This window comes from Xenopus laevis, chromosome 7S (assembly GCF_017654675.1).
Source record: "Xenopus laevis strain J_2021 chromosome 7S, Xenopus_laevis_v10.1, whole genome shotgun sequence".
In the NCBI taxonomy this organism is placed as follows: domain Eukaryota; kingdom Metazoa; phylum Chordata; class Amphibia; order Anura; family Pipidae; genus Xenopus; species Xenopus laevis.
Genome location: NC_054384.1, coordinates 36747502 through 36774652, shown reverse-complemented (window position 1 = coordinate 36774652; position 27151 = coordinate 36747502). Strand labels below are relative to the sequence as shown.

General features: G+C 36.9%; 1 protein-coding gene across 9 annotated transcripts in view; it reads right to left on the bottom strand.

Annotated features, from left to right (window-relative positions):
* ccser2.S (coiled-coil serine rich protein 2 S homeolog) overlaps positions 1–27151 on the bottom strand; it is an 87403-nt gene that overhangs the window by 4655 nt on the left and 55597 nt on the right. For 4 of the 9 annotated variants that reach the window (XM_018239478.2, XM_041571132.1, XM_018239477.2 and 1 more), the window contains exons 4-9: positions 26718–26808; positions 24096–24240; positions 21312–21513; positions 19565–19648; positions 15923–16009; positions 12663–12770 (exon numbers count right to left, since the gene is read on the bottom strand). In XM_018239478.2, the coding sequence (XP_018094967.1) occupies positions 12663–12770; positions 15923–16009; positions 19565–19648; positions 21312–21513; positions 24096–24240; positions 26718–26808 (717 nt within the window). Of the gene's footprint in view, positions 1–619; positions 660–5447; positions 5533–12662; positions 12771–15922; positions 16010–19564; positions 19649–21311; positions 21514–24095; positions 24241–26717; positions 26809–27151 lie in introns of all 9 variants that reach the window. The other 5 variants (XM_041571134.1, XM_041571135.1, XM_018239480.2 and 2 more) reach the window with 5 other exon arrangements.

Sequence of the window (27151 nt, the reverse complement as noted above, 5' to 3'; positions counted from 1 at the left end):
CCCAGGTCCCAAGCATTTTGGAAAATTAGTCAAAAAGTATTTTTGGTAAACTTTTGGTACAGGTATGGGATCCATTATCCAGAAAGTCATTGCCTGCCAATCAGGGCAAGCAGAGAAACAGCCCCCCCCCCCACTCGCATCTGTGCTCTAGTGTCTGCAACCAAAGGCACGGTATCAGCCTGAAACTCATTCTGTGTGTCTGCAATCAGGCTTGTGTATATGTATGCAGATCAAGAAATAGCCTGGTGTGGCACTATCCGTACATATTGGGAATGATTACCTATATACATAAATAAATTATGGATATCTTCTTTTAAATGGTAACCGATTTAAAGTGGCAAGGTCAATGTGTGTTGAGAACAATCCAGACTGCTCCAATCAAAATGTTCTACTGCCTTTTCTAAAGGTAGCCAATTAATCTGAATACTGTGCACTAATAAACTTTCATAATAGCAAAGAATTGTAAACAACCAAGAACAAAAAAACAGTGTAAAGAAATATGAACACAATTTTGCTGCATGCAAGACATTTTTACATGCAACATGCAAACAATATACCGTAAGTGTGCCATGAATAAACATAAGCTGTAAATGGGTAGAAATCTGAAATGTTACTATACCACGCTTTATCAGAGAAGAAATGGACTAATTCCTCAACTCCTTTCCAATGGCAAATGGGGAAAGCAGAGACAGAGAGACAATGACAATGGCATCAGAGAAGCACATAAAGCAAAAATCAATTTTTGCCAGTTATTTTATTGAACAGCTGCACAATGCTTGGGGAAGGCACAGAAAAGGAACATTGTAAGACCCATTTACGTAAAGAGCACCTTTCTTTTGAGATTTCAAATCTACTCATGAGTACTGGAAAGCAAAAGAAAATATATGCCATGGACAGAGTTTAAAAAAAAAATAAAATTCAAATTCTCTCACTATTTGGTACGAAAAAGCAGTCTGATATGAACAAAACCAGTTAATAAATTTATATTAAAGAAATAAATGATGGGTCACATTAATGTAGCCAAATGCCAATACTAGGGGTGAATGTACAACCTGATGTCACTCACCCCACTGGTTCACAGGATGAGTATTTTGTTTTTTACATTGACAGAAGCCCCACCAAAATAAATGTGGTAGAAGGTCCCTCTTTGGAATAACAGAATATAATTGAATAATAAACAACATGCCCCAGTTGGCATTAAATGAATCAGTCATCACAACAACATCATGCAGGGCATTCCACAAACTCACTGTCCTCACTGCGAAGAACTACCTATGCTGCTTCAAATTAAAGTTCTTTTTTTCTAGTCTGGTGCGTTGATCCTCTTTAAGGTAAAAAGGTCTGCTGCTATTTGGCTATAATGTCCTCTAGTGTAATCATGTTCCCAACACACCATATAGTGTATAACTTGCATTTTTATTAGTTACCAACATGCTCATTTTCCAGTTTGCTGTGCAGTTTTCCAATTTAGTCAAATCACACTGCAAAGTGGCAGCATCTTGCATGGAACCTATAGTTCTGCACAATTTTGTATCGTCAACAAAAATAGAAACAGTAATTTAAATTGCCTCCTCCAGGTCATTAATAAACAAGTTGAAAAGCAACTGACCACGTACAGACCCCTTAGGTACTCCACAAACAACAATGGTCCAATTAGAATTTGTTCCATTTACCACCACTCTTTGTAATACATATTTTAGCTAGTTCTCTATCCGATTACAAATACTTTGTTCCAGGCCAATTAGAATATTTTTAAAGGGAACCATGAGAAAGAAACTATCTCCCCTATTCATACAGGCACAGGTTACAGCAGCCAACCAGCCTAATGCAGGTACTGAAACTGCTTTTGGGGTTTAATAAATCTTGAAAATTCAAGTTTTGAAAACTCTATAGATTTTTTGGGAAAGGAGATTTGAGTTGTGGTAAAAAGCCAAGCCAATTACTGCAAACAATGATTTAATTTATTTTTTAATACCCAAAAGGTATTTTTAACAAACCTTAAAGGCAGTTTTAGACAATTTTTTTTTATAAAGTGACAAGTTTCTCAAAATCAATATTTTTGAGACTGGAGAATGACATTTCTCTTTTAAAAGATATCTTACACCTTATGTAGGATAACTACATATGTTGCCCATTTTCTCTTGTCTTAATAACAATAAAAACTCATTAGCCCGAGAAAGGTTTTTTTTTTTTTAAAGCAACTAAAAATGTCAAGGCTTCTAAACAGGAAGTATTAATTCAGCTCTCTTATAGTAATTCTTTGATACTACTTTTATTGTGGACTTCAAAAAAAATTTTGCTTTCATAAAAGATTTACAGCCTGACGTCAAGGCATTAACTGAAATTATGTAAGGCTTTAGTATCATTCTGATGTAAGGATTTTATGGCCTTATGGTTAGACTCTTAATGACAATTTTCTTTTTAAATTGCAACACTAATTTCAGCACTAATTTGTTTTTCAACTTTGCAGCTATGACAGGGAATTTTAACATGCTCTCTGAATAACTAATATGTTTACCTATACCATTTAAATTGTATTGAGGTTTGTTTTTTTCAATAAGTGTCCTTAAGAGACATGAAAATCAGCAATTAGATTGAATCCCCATTAATATATTTGATCTGCGTGAATCAGAATTGTCTCTAAAATGTTTCCATTCAGCCAGCCTTCCACAAGTGATTTGTACAGCACAAAACAATAATCAACTTACCATTCAATTACGGGAAAAGTGAGCATAAACTGTGTAGGGACCACAATGTCAAAATTATGAGCACAAGACAAACCATTACAATGCACAGAGGCTGTTAGGAAAGGACAATGGTCACAACATGCTGCTGATGTTACTGTGCAATTTAAAAGCAAACGAAAATAAGGTAATGGTAACAAAACAAAAAGCCATTCAGCATATGTCAAAATCTTTCTTTTAAGTGGCCTCCAGATGTGTTTGTGCTGATCCTAGGCATGTCTTGTTATTACTTTCTAATATTTACTTAGGTGTCTACTTTAAATATTGCATTTATCCTAAGCCATAATAAACCTTGATGGCCATTTGAACTATTCAGCGCTTTAAAAAGTCATGTAGTATGTGGCTTTGCATGGTCACTATCCAAACTTCTACAATGACATCTAGACTACAGATATCCATATTTAAGTAAACCATCCATAGCTTTAGGACTTTGTAAAGCACTAGTAAAGAGTGAAACCTAACCCATAATTTGTGAGAAAAATAAATGGATGTTGCAATTTAACCTAAATATGTGTAGTATATGATCATTAGCTTACATAAGAAGTCAGTAACTGAATGTGCTTCATAAGTCCCCAGATGATTCTGTCATTTATACAACTCCTGGAAGACTTGCTTTTTGCACCCTGCAGATAATTATATTGCCAATTGTACAGAACTGGAGGTTAGCAGAATAGTGAGTGCACACAGACAGACAGAGGCAGGAACTGAAATAAAATGCTTTGGTCCATTCAGTAGATAGACAAATTATTACACAAGTATTTGGGACTATAGATTAATGAAAAGGTTTGATTTTGGTTTAAGAGACAAAATGTGTTAAGTTGGATGAACTTTATATTAGATATGTTATATCAAGTTCTGTATAGAAATTAAAAGTCCTTAAAGGGGAATTATCACGAAAAAGAAAATTTAATATAAGCTTTATCACACTGAAATAAGAAGTTTTCTAAATATAATCAATTAAACATTCTGTACCATTTCTGAAATAATAAAGTTTATCTTCACTAACCCTCTCTCAGCATGTTTCTCATGTTTCATGCAGGAGTTGGGTGTCAGATATTCATGGACAGTCAGATCCAATTTATCTTATAGAGGGACTCCTTTTGCCTAGAAGATATATTAGAGCTCACTCTTAAAATCACCAGGCATTATGTCTCTCTACATTGTGGATTTGTGCAAAAGGCAGTTAATTATTTTGTTACATTTTGTTTGTACTTGAGTCAGTTATTTAAGTGAGCTCTAATTCATCTTTTAGGAAAGAAAGCCCCCCCCCCCGTAAGATAGATTTGCTGTAACTATCAATGAATATCTGACACCCAACTCCTGCAAGAAGACAGAATGAAAGAGAAACAGATGCTGAGAGAGGGATAATGAAGATAAACTTGATTCCAGAATTGATGCAGAGTATTTAATTGATTGTATTTATAAAGTTTCTTATTTCAGTATGATGAAGTTTATATAATATTTTCATTTTCGCGATTCATAGGATATAGTTATGCAAGCTGGGAGAGCTGCACCATGCTAATATTTCTTTTGAACTTGCTTTTGACCTTTTTTAAGTAACAATGTGCTGGATATCCTTTACATATTCTAGCAGTCATTAGTCTATAAATATTGTTTGGGAATTCAGAGTTAATTTTTTTAGTTTTGTATTGACTATGTTAATTTGTTTTATTGGGCATTGAAGTTAATATTAATCTGAAGCTTAATATACACAAAATATTCCTTTTCTGCCTATCTGCAATTATAGCACTTACATATTCATTGCCACAGATAAGATAAGGTAAGGTAAAGCTAAATCCTCTGAGAGGAAAACATCTACATTTATTGCTACTATGCATGCTCAGTATCATACGAGTGCTAGCAATTTGCTGCTATTGGTCACTGCCAGTGAATGCACATTTCACTTAAGAAACTCTTTATAAGCATGTAGAAAACTGTGCATTACACTTTATTAATACATCCTGACCAGCAATGTATTAAGCAATGATTTTATAATTTAATTTTGTACAGCATGTATGCATAGAAGTGAATTGCAGGTTATAGTGCTGCCTGTTTGGTTGCTTTCTTTTAATGGGTTTGATGTGCAAATTAAAATGCTATTTTATAGCCCATTCTTCTGTTGCTAGATACTATGAAGATTTAGCACACTTTGCTCTGTGTTTTATGGTGTTTTTTAAGGCAAACCTTTGCTGAGACAATCAATGAGACATTATATTTTAAGTTAAGTAAAAGTGTATAAGTACAGATCAAGTGCAAGAAAGCATTAACTTTCCCAAAGAATGCAGTTTAAGATTTCACAAGCAGTGAACATTTTCTTTAGAAATGTTGGTATTAGAATAATTTATCATTCATTATCTACTGTTGAACAGACTTGTTAGAGTCTCTTAAATTAATTTAAGGCCACAGAAAAGAAGGATTGGATGAATCAAAGTTAATTACAAATCTGAGCAACGGGTCAAGTTAGCCTGCAAAAGAAATACATAAAAAACAAGTTCCTGACAAAAAGAAAACTCCATAAGATATTGTTTTAGCTGTTTGTAAGGTGACCAAACAAAGCATTTTGGTTAGAAAAAGCACATTCTTTTATGGCTGTACACCCTTGACTTTAGGGCAGGGATGCTAGTGGAGAGATGTCTCATGCAAGAAACAGCTTCTATTAGGCAGACAAGGGGGTGGGAATGAGTGAGAGGTGCACAGACTCACTCTGTCTGCGTTGCGATGGACCAGTCCATGGACTCCCCTGGTATGGGCCCTGCCAGGAAGAGTAGGAGGGAGCAGAATACCCACTCTGTGCAGAAAAAAAGAGGGGAAACAGGATAATAAAATGAAGTAAGTAAAAAATTAAGGATATTTCATTTAAAATGTATGCCACTAAATTCACTTCTGGCTTAACAGCAAAGGAAGATTGTGTTAGTGCAAATATTTTCAAAGATAATAAAAACAATGTTCCAAAAGAAAGCTGCATGGTTTACAACATATCAAAAACGGCTGATTATAATAACCCAAAGTGAATATCTACATGGCCTAGAAAAGAGATACATTATGTATAAAACAATCGCATGTACTATAAAATGTCCAATTTATATGAAGTTCAACACAGCTGTGCAACACAAATGGGATTCAACTTTGAACAGAGGAAAAAGTGATATAAAAATCAGAATATTACTAAGCTTTAGATTAACAAGGACAGAAACTTGCCATAGCTGGTGATAAACCATTGAACCTAGTTCAAAGGGGTAAATACAATGAAAATGGAGGACACTTATAAATGGTCGATGGGTCATGGAGCATACCAAAATAAATACTGTACATTGCATTGTATAAATTGCTTTATCTAAGAAATATTGCCAGTGCAATCCACTTAAAGGAGAATTCAACCTGTGGGCAAAAAAACCCGTACACCCCACCCCACGTAGACTCCCCCTCCCTCCAGGCTAACTACCCCCCCGGGGGGAAATTCCCCATACTCCATACTTACCCCTCAGCGCAAATTCTTCCAGCGAAGTTCCACGCATCAAGCTTCCGCATCCTCGGTAAGCTGACTGGGAGATCGCCCATTACTGTGTAATTGCGCGCATGCGCAGTTGCCGCAAACCGGCAAACTGCTCCAACTGTGCATGTGCAGAAAAACCAATCTCCCTTACAGAGGATGCGGAAGATGGATGCGTGGAATTCTGTTGGAAGAATCTGCGCCAAGGGACAAGTATGGAGTATGGGGCATTTCCCAGGGGGGTGGTTAGCCTGGGGGGAGGAGGGTCTACGTGGGGTGGGGGGTAAGGGTTTTTTTCCCCTCAGGTTGAATTCTCCTTTAAAGTGAAACACTTTTTGACATGAGCTCATTTAGCTTGTATTAAAAAAAAAAAAAGCGCACACACACTTTTATACACAGACATAACAGATTCCACAGATTGGAAGGAAACCATGTTAAGCTCATAGTGAAATGTCAACTTGTTCCAAGTAATGGAATAATTTTTTTTTTTTTTTTAAATTGATGTTACTGTTTCCTTTAAGACTCTACTAAGTTACTATTAATCAATGGTACGGTTTAGTGCAGTTGCATATTATAGTAGGACCTCTACAGAATTCTTCAGATGCCTGTTGTGCTTGCCAATATAAATTAAACCTTTGTGTGTTCTAAAATAATGTCGGTTTCTGGACTTGGAATAGCTGTGTACCATGCCTGTGTCAGTTTCAACAGCTCTTTGAAATCATTTGGGTGATGATGTAGAAGACAGTAATTAGTAACAAAACATGTGAATGTTATACAGCCTATTATCAGTTCCCTTCAGTATCATACTAATCTAAAATTCTTTAAAGGAAAACTATACCCCCCAAACAATGTAAGTCTCTATAAAAAGATATTGCATAAAACAGCTCATATGTAAAATCCTGCTTCATGTAAATAAACCATTTTCATAATAATATACTTTTCTAGTAGTATGTGCCATTGGGTAATCATAAATAGAAAATTGCCATTTTAAAAAAATAAGGGCCGCCCCCTGGGATCGTAGGATTCACTGCACTCACAAACATACCAACAAACCATACATGTTAGGTCACATGAGCCAATTAACAGACAGAGTTCTGTCTTTTGCTTCCACACTTCTTCCTGTTACAGTTAGAGTTGAAGATCTCTGAGGCAGCACAGAGACCATCACGAAATGGTGGCTCAAGGCAAGAGATGTAAAAGGGCAAGATTTACTTAAATATATATTCCAGTTTGGTAGGATTCTTTAATATGCCACTTAATATGATATGAACTATCTGTTGCTTAAGTGTTCATTTTGGGGGTATAGTTTTCCTTTAAGTAGCTAATGCAGAGCATTCGGAATAGAGTTGACTATTAATGAAGTAACTGTACAATAAAGAATTAAGCACGTCTCGTTGGTCATCAATTCATAACATAGTGCCTTGCATAGTATAAAGCCCAGTGATCAATTTGTTCTATGGGATATCTTTTAAGTCAAACCATTGAAGCTCTTTACATACTATATGACACATATTTAAAAAATTACATATTTAAAACTATTTTTGTGGTGGTACTCCTTTACCCAAAATGCTTCATATGTATTATTTTGCTTGTAAAGCTGTGAAATACCTTAGGTATTCACAATTCAGTTGATAGGAAGGGCTGACTTGAAATTACTTTTTGATGAACTAAAATGTTAAGAAGCAAAATGCCCTGCAGAGTTTCACTTTAGTAGCATCTCAACTGTAAAATTTGCTTTCAGGAATAGCTATAGCTTTCACATTATTAAATTAAATCCATCTTTAATTGGTTTTAGGATATAAAAATATTTAGACACTTTCTTAATTCTAAAACGAAGCCTTGGCTCATTTGCTAGGATAAAGCATACTCTCAGGACGTTTCCAAATCAAATTAGGGAACAAAAACAAATAGCAAGACTGCCTGTCACTGTTGCTCAACTGATATTAAAAAATAGAGGAACAAGTGTATCAACATAAATTGACTGATTGATTTAAGATGCCAGTAAGGCCTCTGTAGCTTATAGGACCATGTCTGCATACAAACCAATGTCCTGCCTGATCAATATCAGTGATCCCCAACCAGTAGCTCATGAGCAACATGTTGCTCTCCAACCCCTTGGATGTTGCTCCCAATGGCTTCAAAGCAGGTGCCTATTTTTGAATTCCAGGCTTGGAGGCAACTTTTAATTGCATAAAAACCAAATGCACTGCCAAACAGAGCCTCAATATAGGTTGCCAATCCACATAGGGGCTACTAAATGGACAATTACAGCCCTTATTTGGGTGGCCAGGAACATTTTTCATGCTTGTGTTGCTCCCCACCTCCTTTTACTTCTGAACGTTGCTCACTGGTTCTAAAGGTTGGGGATCCTTGATCTAGACAAACCATATTAGACTGGTTTAAAAAATTTAACTGCACCAGTACATTTCCGTAATGAGTAAGCTAGGGCACTTGCCCATTAAGTAACTGCATGTTCCCCAACCTGGCCACCAGCATCAAAAGCAGGAGGCACAGCTCTCACAAGGATATTTGTCTTGGGAACAAACTTTTTATTTAATAGCTGCCTATTAATGTGCTTATCTTACTTAAACAACACATACAAAAATCACCATGACACTAATCTCTTAGTGAATGACCAGAAAAATTACCTTCAAGCACTTGTCAGGTATTGTAATAAGGATTAGTGCACTTACCTTTCATATATTAGTGGCAGAAATACCCTACTGTGAAAGGCCAATTATCTGGAAAACCTCCGGTCCAAAGAATTCTGCATAACAAAGTGCAGCATCACTATGCTATACAACATGCTTTGGACCTGGTGCCTTCTGCACCAGGAGAATGCTTTGAATCTGGGGTTTTCTGAATAAAGGTTCTTTCACAGTCAGGTTGCTTGCCACCAATTTAGTCAAATATTCTAATAAGGATTGCAATTACCTTTACTATAAGTGCTTAAAAGTCACCTATAACTGTACTGTCTGTGTATTGAAGATTATCATAATGTTCTTCTTCTCTTTTATTTTTCCCAAAGCAATATCTCTCAAATTCTGATAAATAAAGGGATTTCTGCACTGAGCTGCACCTTAAGAGTTCTTAAAAGACAAGGAAAGCAAAACTAAAGAAGTAGGTTAGAAATGTTGTGCATTATGTTTTGGGCTTCTGTACCAGCCCAAGGCAACCACAGCCCTTTAACAGTAAAGATTTGTGTCTCCAAAGATGCCCCAGTAGCTCCCCCATCTTCTTTTCAGCTGATTCACTGCACATGCTCTGTGCTGCTGTCATTTACTGAGCTTAGGGACTGACTCAAAATATACAGTACACAAGGAATATAAATGTCACAATATAAGGCCTGATTAGCAATTCATACAGATAATTACTACACAGAAACGAGTTCAACTAGCATCAGAAAGTAATAATCAGCCTTGTAGCATCAGCTTATATTACAGGCGAACCTCATTTTTTGCGAAGACCCCTAAGCTTAGCTTCTCAACAGCTGCTCAGAGCCCACTGAGCATGTGAGTGTCGCAGACACTTTCCAAGATGGTGACCCCCTGTGACAAGTTTGAATCCTCGATCATTGTTGATATTGAGAGGCTGAAACTTTAGGCCGGTGCAATAAGCTCAGTACATAAAACATAGCATTTTTAGCACTATTCATTTTTAGGGTTTAGTTCTCCTTTAAATATGGGTGGTAAAATATAAATCTGTTGAAATGCATGTCAAATTGATTAAATGCATCTATCACATGTATTTATATTTTTTTTTATATTGTTATTGTGAGCTAACCATCTATTTTTAGGATATTGATGCACATATAAAAAACTGCAATTAAAAGCAAATGCAGAGGTGCAACCAATTTTACATGTCCAAGGAAAACAGCCCATTTCTGTACAGGTTTTGGTCAACCCTAGTGCTCAAAAGGCTCCATAAAAAAAAGAGGTACCCGTAGTAAGACAATATAAATATTTTCAACCAAACCCAACCAACCAGCTCTTTTGTGCTCCGTTTATGGCCACTTCAAGTAACAGAAGCTAAATAAAATATTTGCAGTTAAACATTAAAGGAAGTTATTTACTAAAATAAAAAATACTCCTTTCTTTGAATAAGAGCTATTCAATAAGAGATGTAGCTGCTTTATCTGCTATTTCATCTCATGAAGTCCCTATTTTAGGTCATGGAACTCTGAGGTGACTTCTAATATCCCCGTATTTTGCAACAGGGGGTACTTTATTTATTATAATACACACGTTTCAGTAAGTCATGTGACAAATGACATCAGTAAGCTCCAATTATAACCAATGACATCACTAAGCACCGTTTATAAGGATATAATTTACAGTCTATGCATGGCCTTTGTGTTTAATATCTATATCTACACAGTTAGGCGTATAAATCTTTGGACAGAGACAACTTTTTTCTAATTTTGGTTCTGTACATTACCATAATGAATTTTAAATGAAAACTCAGATGCAGCTGACTGCAAACTTTCATCTGAAATGAAGTGATTGTGTTAAAAAAAGGCTTTTTCCATTTGTCTTTATTTTAAATTTTTCGAGTATCCAAAATAATAGTAAGAAAAAAATAATAAAATGCAAGACAAAAATAAATCAATAAAATAACACAAAACATAAATCAAAAGTTTTCAACCCTCATTACCTAGATTTGCGTGTATGAATGCTTTGAATGAATGAATTGTTAGTAAAGTTAAATGCACAGTTAACACAGATACATTTGTATTATTTTGGCACATTATATATTCAAAAATACATAGGCAAATTTGATTTTAATTTAAATTATACCGTATGAACCCTTTTGAGAAACCCAACTTGGGAAACATTAGGGTGGAAAAAAAGCAAAAATGCAGTAATTCGAACTACAATTGAAGCTAAAATACTATGGCATGGGAGGGGGTTTGGGAAATAGTTATCCAAAATGTTGCATTCACCCACTGTTGCTTAAAGGGCATCTAAAGCTTCCCAAAATTCACAGATTTTAATTTGGATTGGTCTTGTCAACATATTTGCTGCAACACAAGTTTATTACTTTAGTGGTTTCGGTGCAGTTTTACCCAGTTTTTTGCTAAATAGCTCATTCTGAAACTTAGGGGTCAATTTACTAAGAATCAAAATGTGATTATTTTCCACAAATCACAAAAAAAATCATGTTTTTCCTATATTTCTAAAAAGCACTTAAAACTCATTAAGAGATTCATTAAGAAAAAAACACAAAAGCCTTTAATAGCAAACTGTAGGTGCTGCAGAAGTCAATGGGAGCTGCTTTGATCATATTGGACAAAAAACAGCTAAACTGAATACTGGAGAGTGACACACCCATCCAAATCAGCTGCAGCCAGCCAACCAGTTCAAGCCAAGGTTGCTACAAAGTATTAAAATATAACTTTTAATTCAAACTGTTTTAAAAATATTGTTCGTTTGGCCACACCAGCATACACACTCACAGCGTGAAAAAACGCTACGCCGTGCGGGACCATGTCCCTAAAATAACACACAATTAAAACCTCAGAGCGTAGGTTGGAAAGGTGGTGGGTATGTACAAAGTATTTAGTAGCAGGTTTAAATACCTATTGTCAGTACCTGCTCAATAGGAATATTCATCAGTATACCACCAATAGTACTGGTTCCCACCCTTCCCCCAGCAAAGTCTTCTACCTAGCTACGTTGGGAAGAGTGGGAGCTATTCATACCACCTTCCACCTACGCCGCCCTACGCGTTTCGCTGACAAGCAGCTTCGTCAGGGGCATAAGTGATCATATTGGACCATTTTTAAATTAGAATTTTAGAGCTTTTGATTTTTTTTATCCTACGAAAGGTCTGAAAAACTAAAATTTTAATAATTTCAATGACAGAGACAATGACTGTGGTTTTAAAGTTTGTGAGTTTAAATGTGGTTTCAAAAAGGTCTAAAATCACTAAAATTCAACATATAATAAATAGGCCTCTTAGAGTATAAGCAGCCCTAGCAGTTTTCTATGGACTTTCCGTAAAAAGTCTGTTAGAGTCTAAAGCTACTTAAAATGTATTTTTGAGTTTTAGATTTCCTTTAACATATAATATGTATATACATATATATTAGAATATTTTAGGTATGTTACTTCAAATTGCAGAATTGTATGGCCCCAAAAGTTAATTTTATTATAATTCAGGTCCAGCATGTAACACTACATAATTAAGCTGATATCGTACACTTAGAGTAATGTAATAAAAAGCAGTTTGACCAGGAGCAGTTGCCCATAGCAACCAATAAGCAGGTAGGATTTACGATTTACTAGACACCTGTTTAAAAGCAAACATCTTATTGGTTGCTATGGGTTACTGCTCTTGGGCAAACTTAGTTATTTTTATTACATATGGGGATAGTGTACTACATATAATTATCACAAAAAGAACAGGTGTTTAAGACATGTGCATACTTTACTCACTGAATTCCTCTTCCAAGTGGTCTGAGTAAACTTGTCATATTGCTTAGGCTTTTCTCCTTTTGCCTGTTGGCTATCCCTCTGACATTTGCATGTTGTTTTCTAAAGCAGTAAGAGAAAAGCAAATGTATTATAAGTAAATAACTTTGCTAGATATATAAAGAGTTTACGGATTAAGTTCTTTTCAATGGGGCTGTACTCACACAGGCACTTGTAGGCACCAGACGCAGGTTGAGACGCAACATGCTGCATTTTTCCTGTGTTCGGAGCCTACACGCGCCTGTGTGAGTACAGCCCCATTGAAAAGAACTTAATGTGTCTATTCCTGCGCTCCCCTGCGGCTGAACGCAGAAAAACGGAACGCAGGGGAGAGCAGCTTCAACCGCTCGTCAGTAAGAGCCCTTAGGATGGTTTGTTTCACCTGCATGGAGAGCTCCTTTTTACCACATAATGTCTGTTCAGAGCAAAATCTTCCACATATAAGCACCCCCACAAATCAACTCCAGGGCTTTCATCTACTTAATTGATAATGATATAACAAAGGAATTGCCCACACCTGCCATGAAATAGCCTTTGAGTCAATTGTCCAATCACTTTTGAGCCCCTGAAATTAAGTGACTGTGTTAAAAAAAGGGCTATAGTTCCTCACATTTTTATGCAATATTTTTGTTCAACCAACTGAATTAAAGCTGAAAGTCTGCAGTTCAACTGCATCTGAGTTGTTTTATTTACAATTCATTGTGGTAATGTACAGAACCAAAATTTAGAAAAAAGTTTTCTCTGTCCAAAGATTTATGGACCCAACTGTATCCAACAATGATCTCCGGGGTGCTGGATGTCTACTTCTCTCAAGAGGTAGCAAGTAAATCTTTAGTGTAAAAAATGCAAATTGGGTAACATAAATTGCCTTATAAAAACACACTACAGAACCACATCTGCAGTTAATATAGCACCAGATCAGGAATTCATAAACATATGCTCAGTTAGGGATATTGGTTTTAAAAGCCACACATGCCCAAGTGATCATACTATTTTGTAGGAAACTGCATGAAAACTATGAATCAGGCCAGTTGATGCAACAATATTGTGTTAATTGGCCATACATAGATGGCAAAATAGTGCTGCTCATTTGGCTTTTAATGGAATTTCAAAGGTTATCTGGGAGCATGTGGGTGGAGTTCTGTTCTACAGAGAGAGACAGTGAAAAAGTCTGTTTGAGCATGTGTGTGTCCCCTCGTTACTGAAAGGAAACTTACAGATAAGTAGCACACCAAAAATATTTAAAGTGGTGGCTCACCTTTCAGTTAAAGAATGGCTAATTGCAAGCAACTTTCCAATTGGCCTTCATTTTTTTAAAAGTTTTTGAATTATTTGCCTTCCACTGACTCCAGTTTTCAAATGGGGACACAGAGTCCATCTAAAAACATATGCTCTCTAAGGCTACAAATATATTGTAATTGCTAAATTTTATGACATGACTCTGCCAATGTGTGCCATATTCTGCCTTCCCTACTCTGCCAGTGTGTGCCATACCTACCTGTTCTGTCTGTGTGTCACACTCTGCCTGTGGGAAATGAATAGATTTTTTTTTGTATAATTTGGAAATACTTGTTAGGGGGGTCACCAAGGTTTTTAATCATGTGCTGGGCGTCGCTGTGCTATCCACAGGGGAAGAGGTGGCACATGGATCTAAGGGCATGACTTAATATGACAAACTGTTTTCACATATGAGTAATGGGTTATATCTCTGCAGTGAGCCCCAACCATTTCATTTTTGTTTACTACCACCATTAATGTATGTCATGTATAGTCTACACAGGATTCATTATCGGCTCTCCACCACATAGACCAGAAAAAATCTGATCCTTGGTATCACAGAAGTTGGACAGCACTAGTCTAGTTGTAAATAAAAAGGATGGTTTTCTAGCTATTATTATTAGGCTACACAAGTATTTTATTGAATTAACACAAAGTTAGACCTAAGTTCGGTTTTTTTTTTTTTTTTAGCATTGCAAATACTGCATCTGCAGTTTCTTATGATAATAAATTGTACTAAACAATAAATTTCTGCAAGGATGCTGCCACTTGCATAAAATAATATGTGGAAAAGCTAAATGGCAAATAAGGGCCAACATGAATGCAGTAGCTGAAGTTATGCTCCCGGGCAGAAAAAATCTGCTAGTTTTACACAAAATGGAACTAAACAGGGGCACACGGACTGGCGTTACCAACAGACTTTGCTACACGACATGACAAGGTAATGAAGCAATTCCGTTAGGTTTGTTCTCTCTGGAGAAGTGGAACTTGCAAGATAACTTAGTAATGCCTTAACAAATATGCTAGACAGCAATATAGGACATCTTTAGAATGCAGGAACGGTGTTTCTTTTTAAGGTTTATGGTTACTCAAAGTGGCATGGTTGTAGAACACTCTGTCAGAGGTTGTTATAGTTTTGAACAAGCAAAATATCCAGAGCTATGAACACCTTTTGCATATAATTCAATAAATGAAGGTTTTTGCACTAGCTTCATGTGTACCTAGTATGCAATGTTAAGAGACCTGCCGCAGGTCTGGTACCTGTGGAATATTTAAATAATCGGTCGGGTTTTATGGATTTCCATTTACTTGTTTGATCTGCCTCTGCAGTGATGCCCAGGTCCAGGGGTTGGATGGTGAGTAAACCATTTTGGGTGCAAGTAGTGGATCTGGGTAGGGGGTATAGAGGAGTGGCAAGAGTGGGTCAGGTTGAAGGTCTAGCCAACTAGACCCAGACAAGTTTGCATGGTACTTTTCACAGTAATGTTATAGTATATAAAAATTATACAGCAAGTAGGCAGCAACTGATATTGCTGTGGTTACATGTCAGTTAGAAGGAGCTAACAATGTCACCAATAGAAAAAAACAAAATGCTGAAGCTCATCGGTGATAGAGGAGACAAGGTCACTGGCCAATATCGAAGGTGCTACAGTGTTGCTGTATCGCTGAATATGTGTAACATCCCCATTACATATCAAAATGCAATGGGCAACCTGGTGAACAAGAACTGGCTGTTGACATATGGTGTGCTTAGAAACTATAGGTAAAATATTACCCAGCTACTGATTTATAAGATAAATATGCTTGTAAATCTCTTTCATTTGAAAACACATGGATTTTGACCTTACCCAAAAGGTCCATGGCAAGGTTCAAGAACAAATCCACAAAAGAGTTTGAGAAAATAGCAGAGAATGATAGAAAATATGTACAAGTCTTACCAGCTGAATTTCTAATTGTTTGATTTTTTCATCTTTTTTCTTGGATTCTTCTTTAAGCTGTCGGATTTCATTTAGCAGGTCTTCAGTCTTAAAAAAGGACAAATAAATAACCTTAAAATATGAGAGGGTAGATCATACTTTTTCACAGAGGACACAGCTTTTAACAAATGGGTTAATCGTCCTTGACTTGTATGGTTCTATTCTGTTAAAAATAATTAAACCTTCTGAAAAGAAAGCATAGATTTTATACATATGCCGAATACACATATATAGTAAGTAGCAGATCTATTTGTATACAGTATGTAGTCTAACAACATTAAAGGAACGGTAACACCAAAAATTAAAAGTGTTTTAAAGGAATAACAATATAATGTAGTGTTGCCCTGCACTGGTGTTTTTGCTTCAGAAACACAACTATAGTTTATATAAACAAGCTGCTGTGTAGCCGTGGTGGCAGTCATTCAAGCACAGGATACACAGATAACGGATATGTTCTGAAGAATCTCATTGTATATTACAGAGCTTATCTGCTGTGTAGCCTGTGCCTTTTATTCTATTTCAGCTTTGAATGCCTGCCTCAGTGGCTACATAGCAGCTTGTTAATATAATCTATAGAGTTTCTGAAGAAAACACCAGTTTTACCACTGCAGCGCAGATCTACATTATTTTTTCATTACTGTAAAACAATTAGATTTTTTGGTGTTACTGTCCCTTTAAGAACTCCAGTTACCCTATATAGGGGGTCAGCAACATTTACTATCAAAAGAGCCATTTTGCCCCCTCTTCCACTAAAGAAAAATAGTCTGGAGCCGCAATACATAGCACTGCTTATAAACTTTTAAAAGTTTTAACCTTTTTTTAATTTTAACTGTTACAACAACAGAATACAACAAACAGAAGTGCGGTGTACATGTGTAGGCCTACTTTGTAATAAATTAAACATTGACTAGTCCTATTAAATCCTAGTGTTCTCATCTGTTTATAGGCGAGGGCTATAGACGTCATTAAAATATGCGTCAAATCCACAGCCCTCGCACCTGCTGCAGCTGGACTCTGGAGGCTTCTCTCGTCTTGAATGTGTGACCACAGTAAGGACCGTGATGAATCATCTTGCTGCGGCTAGGTCTTGCCTGTCACTCCTGGGATGTCTATACAGCCCTCGCACCTGCTGGCGGTTTCCTGAATGTTCAACCGCGGTAAGCTAACCGTTAGTTTACCGCGGTCGCACACTCAAGAAGCCGCCAGCAGGTGCGAGGGTTGTATAGACGGCATGACAGGCAAAGCCGAAAGACTGAGCCGCAACAAGCAGTATGAAGAGCCACATGAGGCTCCGGAGCCACGGGTTGCCTATCCCTGCCCTATATAGAACATTACTTATGCTATTTCAATAAATATATACACTGTTGTAATCTATTAATGTTTTCATTCCAAGCACATCTTAATTTTAACCACTGCCTTTATACAATACAACATTGTATAAATACATTTGCCTTTCAATGTCATTTTCGTTTATTGTCCAGTATCATAAAAGTCTGGGTTATCACCATAAATCAATCTGTATGATGGTAAATAGGAAACATACCCTGCTTTTTAATGATAACACAATGTTCCTTATAATCATTGTGATTCTTACTTACGATGATGGAAAGCAATTCAGAGATACCAGTCCGTTCTTATAAAATATGCAGTTATCTCCCAGCCACGATTCCTTTTGCACTTTCCCACAATTAATATTAAATGTATCCTTTGCTATGACTTTCTGCTAAAAGTAATGATCCAGGTTATGATGTTAGAAAACGTGCCCATGACCATGACTGCAACAAAATTGTGTGTTGACTAGAGGGGTTTCACCTCAGATTTTACTTTAGGCATAACTTTATACTTTGAAGTAGCTTACAATAGAGGATTCTGTAGCACACGCATTAGAAATTATTGATGCCCTGGTCAGTTATCTGGGGCTGTCACATGCTCAGACTAGAGTCCTGCAGCGGGTCGGGTAGAAGTTCCGGGTGAGGGTTTGATGCGGGTCGGCGGTTCTGTGGGTTTGCGGGTCTTCTCAATTGTGATCTTTGCTCCTTTTTTCAGATCACACCTACTTCCGATGATGTCACTTCTGTTTTACAATGACAGCACTTCCTGTTTTACTCCTTGTTTTCTGAGCATGACTACTTCCGATGATATCACTTCCGGTTTACAATGACAGCACTTCCTGATTCTTGATGGTCCGCGGGTCGTGGGTCTGGGTTGCGGATAAGATGCTTGCGGGTTGGGTAGCGGTTCCAAGCCGGTAAGAATGCAGGTTGCTGGTCCGGTTTGCAGATTGCAGGTACGGGTTACAAAAAATGGACCCGCACAGGACTCTAGCTCAGACCTTCAGCCATATAAATCCACAGGGTGATACAGGTACGGGATACCATTAGACAGAAAGTTCTGAATTAGTAGGTTATCTAACAATCTTCAGAAAATAAAAGTAATAATAGTAGAGTTAAAGTGATACTGTTATAAAAATACATTCTCTTATGAATATTCCACATCAAAAGCGGTCTATTGTTCATGTTGATTGCAAAATTTCCCTTCTGTTACCTTAAATTAAAAACAACTGCTCGTGAACCCGAATGCCACTGCTCAATCTGTCTATTAATTTTCTCTCAAATGATGATACCAAACCTGGGCACATCTAAACAGTTTTCCCTTACTCAGAGTCAACATAGCTCAGTGCTTCTATGAATATGTGACCTACTTACTATCTTTTCTGCAGCTTTCTCTTCCTTTAATAACAATCCCCTTTAAAGTTCAGCTGCCTGTCTGACCTACTCCCTGGTGCTCTAAGGGGCAGCAGATTTTGAACAAAGGTTAGATCATTGAGCTTTGTTACACAGTTCAGAGCAGGTTATAGCAGATGGGGGATGAAGGTATTAGTGCTGGCCTAATCATACACCAGTTAAATATCAGTTAAACAATTGTCAAGAGTCAATACCTTGAATGCAGCAAACGCTTGTGTGTAAAGTGTCTGAAGTACCATGTAATAGACTGGGATCACCCTCTTTGCTGCATTCAAAGGGGATAGCAACCAAGAAAAGAAGAAACAATAATGTGTACTGCTAAGCAGGTACAGCATTTTTTAACAGACGCACAAAGTTTTTTTTTACTTTGTGCTAGGACTATATTATTATGCTATACTAATAATAAAGTGAATTGGAAGTGCCACATTTGCACATGTTTATAAAGTAATGCCCCCAAATTAATTAGTTGATGGAGCACTATAAAAAAGCCCAGAAGAGAACACGCTACATTATTGGCCAGCACTCTCGCATGGTCTGTAACCAGCATCAGCAGTTATGCTCTGACTTGATGGCATCCCATACACTTGAAGCAAGAAAGGGCACATCTGTGAGAAAAGCATCTGGGATTACGACTAGCTGCATTTTTCAAATGGTTTTCAAAATGCAGTGTTTTAGCAGCAGCAACTGACTACTGAAGAACAAACATGGCTGTCCTGTCAGACTGAAGTACAGTGTTTGAAACTGGTAATCAATTTATCCTTGACAATTTTTATACAGGATATTTATAACCAGCTACTAATAAAAAAAGAAAAATGGGTTAAAATTTATTTTGCAAAGCAATCATTCAATGCAGTCTTACCCTCCACAGAATTTCAGTTTCTTGTGGCTCTGGTGTTGACGGTACAGATAGTTGTATGTCTGACAGAGATGCAGAATCATCTTCCTGAAGAGAAAACATATAAACCAATTTCATGCATGCAATGACATTACAATTCTTGTTTTGTTTACATCAAAAGGATTAAGAATGGCAGATCATATATTGTTTCTTAAACAGATACGGCAGTGGCCCAAAATATTCCACTTGTATTTATCTAGTTTGGTACTTCGAGATAAGATGAATGGCACACTACTCATTTAGACAAATAGGTCCCTGTCAGGGAGAACTGCAGCAGCAGTCAAAATATAATTTACTAACTGATATTGCTTTCTGTTAATATTAATGGAAATGAGCAGCCTATGAAAGGCACTAGTGGTCTCTTGCAAACGGCTGGAAGTGAGGAAATGTGGTTTAACTGCTCCAGTTTTCCCTAAAATGACTGTGCTTGTCAAAACACCTAGCATGCCTAATGCTTTACAAGACCCTGAGTCACAAATGTGATCCAATAATTTTAGTTTTGTATAATTGCTAATGTTATTGACATACACGTTATTTGTAACGGTCATGTAAACCAACATAAAATTCGAATTAAGTTTTGCGCTGAAAACTATTTAAAAGTATTTAAAGGAATTGCTCAGTATAAAAAAAAAAACTGGTTAAATAGATAGGCTGTGCAAAATAAAAAATGTTTCTAATATAGTTAGACAAAAGTTTAATGTATAAAGGCTGGAGTGACTGGATGTCTAACATAATAGTAGAAAACTCTTTGCAACACTCTTGGTTTCCACTGATCGGTTACCAGACGGAAGGCCACATGGGTCATAACTTTTTGCTTTTGAATCTGAGCTGCATGCTGAGGATCAATTGCAAACTCACTGAACATTATGTCCCACGTGGCTTCCCTTCAAGTTGCTGACTCAGCGTTAGAGAGCTGAAAAGCAGGAAGTAGTGTTCTGGCTATTATGTTAGACAACCTGTCACTCCAGTCTTTATAGATTACATTTTTCCCTAACTAACTATATTAGAAATGATTCTTATTTTTACAGCCTATTTACTCAGTTTTTTTATTTTTACACCGAACTGTTCCTCTAAAGCAATTGCAAATTGCCCTAATACCTGTTAAAGCTCATGCACAGGGGACAAATGCACTGTGATTCTGTGTGATTATTTTCCAATAGTATCCAAAAGATCCTACATTCTGCATTTTCCTTCTTAATATTAAATATAAATACTGTTATATGTGTTCTTCTTTGCTGTAAATCATAACTTTTTGCATTTAAAACAGGATTCAATTACAATGTTCACTTTGAATTGTGTGGATTGAGAGGCTTAAATTAACTATTATCCACATTATAAACGAATACAAGTTCAGTCATACTGTCCATTGTTCTCTTTATGCACGTACCATACTTCTATGATGGTGAATAAAAAAACAGGGATATATTAAGTAGCAGGGTAGCTCTTTAATAACTAAAGGTAGCTGAACTATCAAAGACAGTCATGGAAGCATCCATGTAATAAATCCGAATAAAATTCACACAGGTATATATGCACATCAGACAAAAGCTGCATACTGTACATGCAGCAAATGCTATTTACTTTAATATATAAGTAGTCCCTCTGCATAAAAGCTTCGTCTTATTGTGATTTTTAGCACATACAGACAATTAAGTTTTGCTATGAATTCACTTTTAGCACAGAAGATATAAATCTGAATGTGTCCTCAAACCTGCTGTAGAAACCGTTTCAACTTTAGTAACTGAGTTTTCACTGAGGTGCAGTCTTGGACCATGTGTCGCAGAGTCAATTCATCAAGCATCACAGTGTTCTCAAGCAATCCCATCATTTTTACACATCGAGGAGATTGTGAGTATATGGCTGGATTACCACAACTTTCTCTCTGATCAATTGGAGACTCCAGGTAAGGTCCCCTGAAGGGAAAAAAAAAAGGAAAGTAGTATATTACTTTCCCCTGATTAGCAAGAACTCACTTCTAAAATGAATTTTAATGTATAATCAAGAGCTGCTCTATTTTAACAGAGAACAAATAGTAAAGTTGTTTTTCCAATGCACTTCTGCTTATTGTTTTACATATAAGAGCAACTGGGAATCATTTGCCCTCTACTCTACTGTGCATGTCATTGGACTAGAATGAAGAAAAGATAGAAGAATCCGAAGAAGATATCGATGAGGCGGGTCTACAGAAATAAGCGGGGCTAAGCAGTTTTTTCTTTTTTCCTTTCTCAAAAGATTACTTTTACAGTACCTTTAAAACAACAGTCATATTGTTCTATGATCTGTCTCTGATGTTATGATTTGCAAAAAAAAACAGAATTAGAAGATCATGCTGGTTGTCATTTACAGACGAGCAGCAACTTTTTAAGGGACTTACGTTACTGAACTGGAATCTGAATACACACAATTATTACTGCATTCCAAACTGAAAGCAACAAAGAATCAGAGATCAGATGAATGTGATTGGAAGAACTTAAATCTCAAACGAACTAAATACCTATGAGAAGAATTGGAGCACCAAGTGCAAGCTAAGCATGATCACCACAACCACATTAATCCATTTAAGGGGCAGAACTGAAGCAAACCCAAAAAAAAATGTTAAAAATTCTAGTGGAAAAACCAATGGAGCAGAGACAGGTATAACATCAAAGAGTAAACTAACAGGAAGGTGACCAGATACTTTTTAACATATTGGGAAAGATTTACTAAAGGGCGAAGTGACTAACGCTAGCGAAAATTCGCCAGTGTGACGTCATTTCGGTACTTCGCCAATTTACTAACGGCCGCTGGTGAAACTTCACCAGCAAAGGAGATAGACTCTAGCGGCACTTCGCTCCCGAACGCCTGGCAAGTTTGCGATCTGGCGAATGGACATAACTATGCAAATTCTCTAAGATGCGGATTGTACTGAACGTTACCTCTTGTGCCAGACTTGCCTTCGCCACTTCAGACCAGGCGAAGTGCAATAAGTCCCAAAAAACTATTTTCATGGTGATAGGCTGCAAAAGATCGTAAATTTTTTCTGGGGTAACCGGCTTCCCCCCTACATTTCCTAACATATGGCACATAAATTATACACTGGGCTCATGTGTAGGGCAATATAACAACTGTATTTTATTTTATTAAGCTTCCCTGGGCTTGTGTAGTGTAATGCATTTGCTGCAACATATACGTCCATTCAACTTTAACTTCCCGCCGCATGCAAATGAGGCAATGCTAGCACAACTTTGCTTGCCGCGGTAACGCTAGCACAACTTCGCCGGCGTTCGGCACCCTGGACGCAACTTCGGATTTCAGTGAATTTACGTTGTCCAGGTGAATCTACGCCTGACGAAGTGTTGCGATGTGATCGAAGTTGTAGATGGCGAATTTTCTGAGGTTAGAAAATTTGCCCCATAGGGTTGATTACTTTTAAAGAAGTAGTTAACATAAAATAAATAAAAATAACGTTATATTTTGATATTGGAATACACAGCTTTTCATTTGGAGGAGATTAGAACAACAGAGTTTCGTGACACACAATTCGGCCGGTATCTTGTTACTAACTTTGTCAAAGACAAGTACATGAAGACATATATGTGTGTATTGCAGATTAAAATGCACATGCCTCAGCTAAACCTTGATCCTGTGAAAGTTCAGAGATATCATAGAACTGACGAAAGTCTGACAAAGCCGACAGCTGATTTGGTGGTTTGGCCTATTTTCCAAAAAAAGCCCATGACCTAAACTGCTATGTACAAAGTATGCTAAACTGGACATAAGCTTGCCTCATCATAATCTGTTGGTTTTGAAGATATTTTATATGGGGGATAAGTTATTATTCTAGACTCAGACCTAGAGCACTGGGAAATTTTGGAGGGAAAATCATGAAATTGCCTGCAAAACCAGCATTTATGTAACTATATGCAAGAGAAGGTAAGTTATAATCGCTACACAGTGCTATACAATATATTGGCGCTATATAAATACATGTTAATAATAATAAAATAATAATACTTAGCACAGTAAAACATCCATGCTAGGTATGGTTTTCGGAACAGAATTTGAATTTATGTTGCAGCTTTGACTTTCCTATTTTAAGTTTCATTCTGTTGCCAATGGGCTTTGAAAGGTAACCTTTCCCTAATTGATTGCATGAAAAGACAAATAACAAAAACTTTGCTTAAAGTACTGCCATAGAAACTTACTTCCCTTGAAAATAGCAATAGGGGAAAACTTGTCTCAATCATGAATAACCGAAAGAACTAGCTATTTGCTTTATTTACTAGGGCCAAACAAAGGGCAAAATTGCACAGCACGCCAAAGCAAACATTCCACAATGTAAACAGGTCTACAAGACCAACGTTTTCCAGCACTCTTTTTCTCAGCAGACATTTTTTTGTAAACATAAAAATACACATATATAAACCTCTTCTATATATAAGGCATATTTCACTCTAACCTGGAAAAATGCACACAGCCATTTAGATTATATAGATAGGAAGATTTCCTTTTTTACCTGTTATTTTGATAGTTGTCTGCATTGCTCAGGTGGTACTGTTCTTGCACATTGAGACTTTGGACTGCCCTCTTCCAGAATGCATGTTGAGGTTGCCTTAAACTCCTTTCTGTTCTTTCAAAATGACTCATATTTTCCACTTTCCCTAGAATAAAAAAAAATGGTTTCTATGGGGGGGGGGGGGGTATTTCACCAAAATTGCTATAATATTTTCAGTCCCTTTTATGATTGGGGCCAGACCAAGCAAGCCAGTCACACCATTTACTATGGCATCATGTGACCACATTAAATACTTATGTTTGAGAGGCTCTTGCATTGGGTAAATTCTCAAACAAAGCCAAGTACAACAATTGGAAATTAGGGCTTAAATACTCAACCGATTTAAACACAACATTTAGAGAAAACAAACAGGCAGCCTACTTACTACAACTTACGTGTGACAATTAATACACTTATCTAAAATTCCAGCACATCTTAAATGTCAAGATTTCTAGAAAGTCAAAGTTTCCCTGTAGCCTGTTAAGGCTTTTACTATGGTAAATCCTTTTCAACAGGAATAAAAAGAATTCTAAAAACATAAAATCTAGTTAATCCAAATATAGATAAAGGAAAGAAACAAGAATTGTGAAGTAACGGAGGGAACTTTTAGCTGCGAGAAGGAAAAGTATGCATTACATATTTCCAAAATATTTTCCACCCATGTCGACTCATACACTTACCCAAATAAAGGACACAAGGGAAACATTGTGTCACTCTCTTGTCGATTACTGCACTGCTACATGCAAGATATTTACATAAACAGGCCCTCCTTCCTACTGAATTTCCTCCCTCCGTGTGCCTGGGAATACAGCCCAGTTGGGTCCTATGACTTGAAACCTCAGCCCGAACGAACCACTTAAATAGTTAGTGAGGTAGAGCTAAGATTATAAATAGCAGCACCTTCCGGGATAGAGACTAGCACAAGAAAGTTAAACAAAGCCACTTAAACACACATATTTGTTTAAATCACTGCATTCCTTGGCTGGATCCCAGCTTTGCTTAAATTACACCAAAGTCAGCTCTTAGAACAAGAAATTATTTGTCTAGGATTAGTTAAAGGAGGAATTATCTGGCTGTGCTAAAAAGTGAAAGGACTACCGTTATTAAAAGGAGGTTTTTTTCCATTTAAAGAAGCAGCATAAGCACAGCCAATCTTTCCTATGCCTCAACACTACAGTCAGTAAACTGAATTCCATTTTTGGGAGGTGGCTCAGACTTTTAATTGCAGTGATCTGAATGTTGAGCAATCTGCACACTAATATTTACAGGCAGTTTATATCAGCATAGCTAGCTTAAGTTTATGGTACACAGGGCTGTGTTGTCCACCACTCTCAACCCTGGCATTTCTCCAAGTGCATTCAGGATGACACTTGTCATTTAGTACTACAGGTATGGGACCTAAAATGCTTGGGGCCTGTGGTTTTCTGAATGATGGATCTTTCTATCATTTGGATCTCCATACCTTAAGTCTACTTAAAAATCATGTAAACATTAAATAAATCCAATAGGCTGGTGTTGCTTCCAATAAGGATTAATTATATCTTAGTTTGGATCAAGTATATCTTAGTTTGGATCAAGTACAAGCAAATGTTTTATTACTACAGAGAAAAAGGTAATCATTTTTAAAAATTTTGATTAATTCATTATAATGGAGTCTATGGGAGAAGGCCTTTCCAATAATTTGACCTTTCAGCTAATTACAGAATGGTATAAAGCAGTGCTGTCCAACTGTCTGTGCCTATTGTTAAACCTCAGATTCAGACAGTAAACTCCTGCATTGTTCACACCTGTAAGTACGCCTGCACTTTAACACATCTATTATTCACACCACTAAAGACCTGTAGTATTCACACCTCAGACCCACAATGTAAGTGCCCACATTGTTCACATCTCAGACAAACTGCTGGAGAGTCAAGAGCATTGTGTCACTTTATGTAGCACAGTATGAACTGTTCATCTTTTAGTGGTCCTGAAAGGTTTCCCTGTCTTCCCTATGTGCCATATAGGGGGTAAGGGTTCAGCCCGATGCTCCCTGTGTGTGCCCTACTATGCCTGTGGGACATGAGCCTGGTAGGGTTTGTTAGCATTTGGAAATTGTTGTTAGGGGACCTAAGGTGTTTAATCATGTGCTGGGGGGTGCAGTGTTATCAACAGAGGAGGAGGCATATGGATCTAAGGGTATGTTTTAGAACGACTTACATTTTTAACATGAGTGATACCCTGCAGTGAGCACCAACCATATGATTTTTGGGTGTGCTACCACCATTAGTGTGGACATGGTCTTAACAGTTCTTGTGGTAACATGGGTGTGGTTTAAAGTGCGTGTGATTTAAAAACAGGGAATGGTCAACACTAGCTTCCATGATCCACCACGTAGGCCAGAAAAATTGTCATTCGGTACAGAGTTTGACAGAACCGGTGCAAAGCACCAAAAAGACAGTGGGCAAGAAAATCATTAAGACTAGAATGCAATAGCAAAAGCAAATCACTGGCTCTGCTTTAGAGCCAGAGTGGCTGTTTCTTAACATTCAGCTATATAGACCCTTTATATGATCTGGCAATAGTACAGAAAACTATACAAACCAATGTCAAAAAGGGTGTCCTCTGGTAGATCAACATCCAACATGAGATCATCATCTTCCAAATCACAAGAGTCTAAGTTATTTAAAACATCCTGTAAAAGCAAAAACAAACTTAATATAATTGTGTTTAACATGCTAAAAAATAACTTCTGTAACTTAAAAAAAGAAGGTGGAGAAGGTGATGTATAGAACTAGATGTAAAAGAGGCTGCTCTATCTAAAATGGCAGTTTGTAAGCTTGAACCTGGAGAAAATAAATTCAGGTGCACTTAGTAGAATGGCAAATATTCACTGTGTTCAATGTACAATGTTCACCTATGGTAAGTTAATTCAGCAAGCTCTCCTTTTAGCAGATTGGCAGTGTTGTGGTGAATTTTAATTTTGGTGAAAATATTCCAAATTTTCCTAATATGCCGCTAAGACTAAATTATTTTTT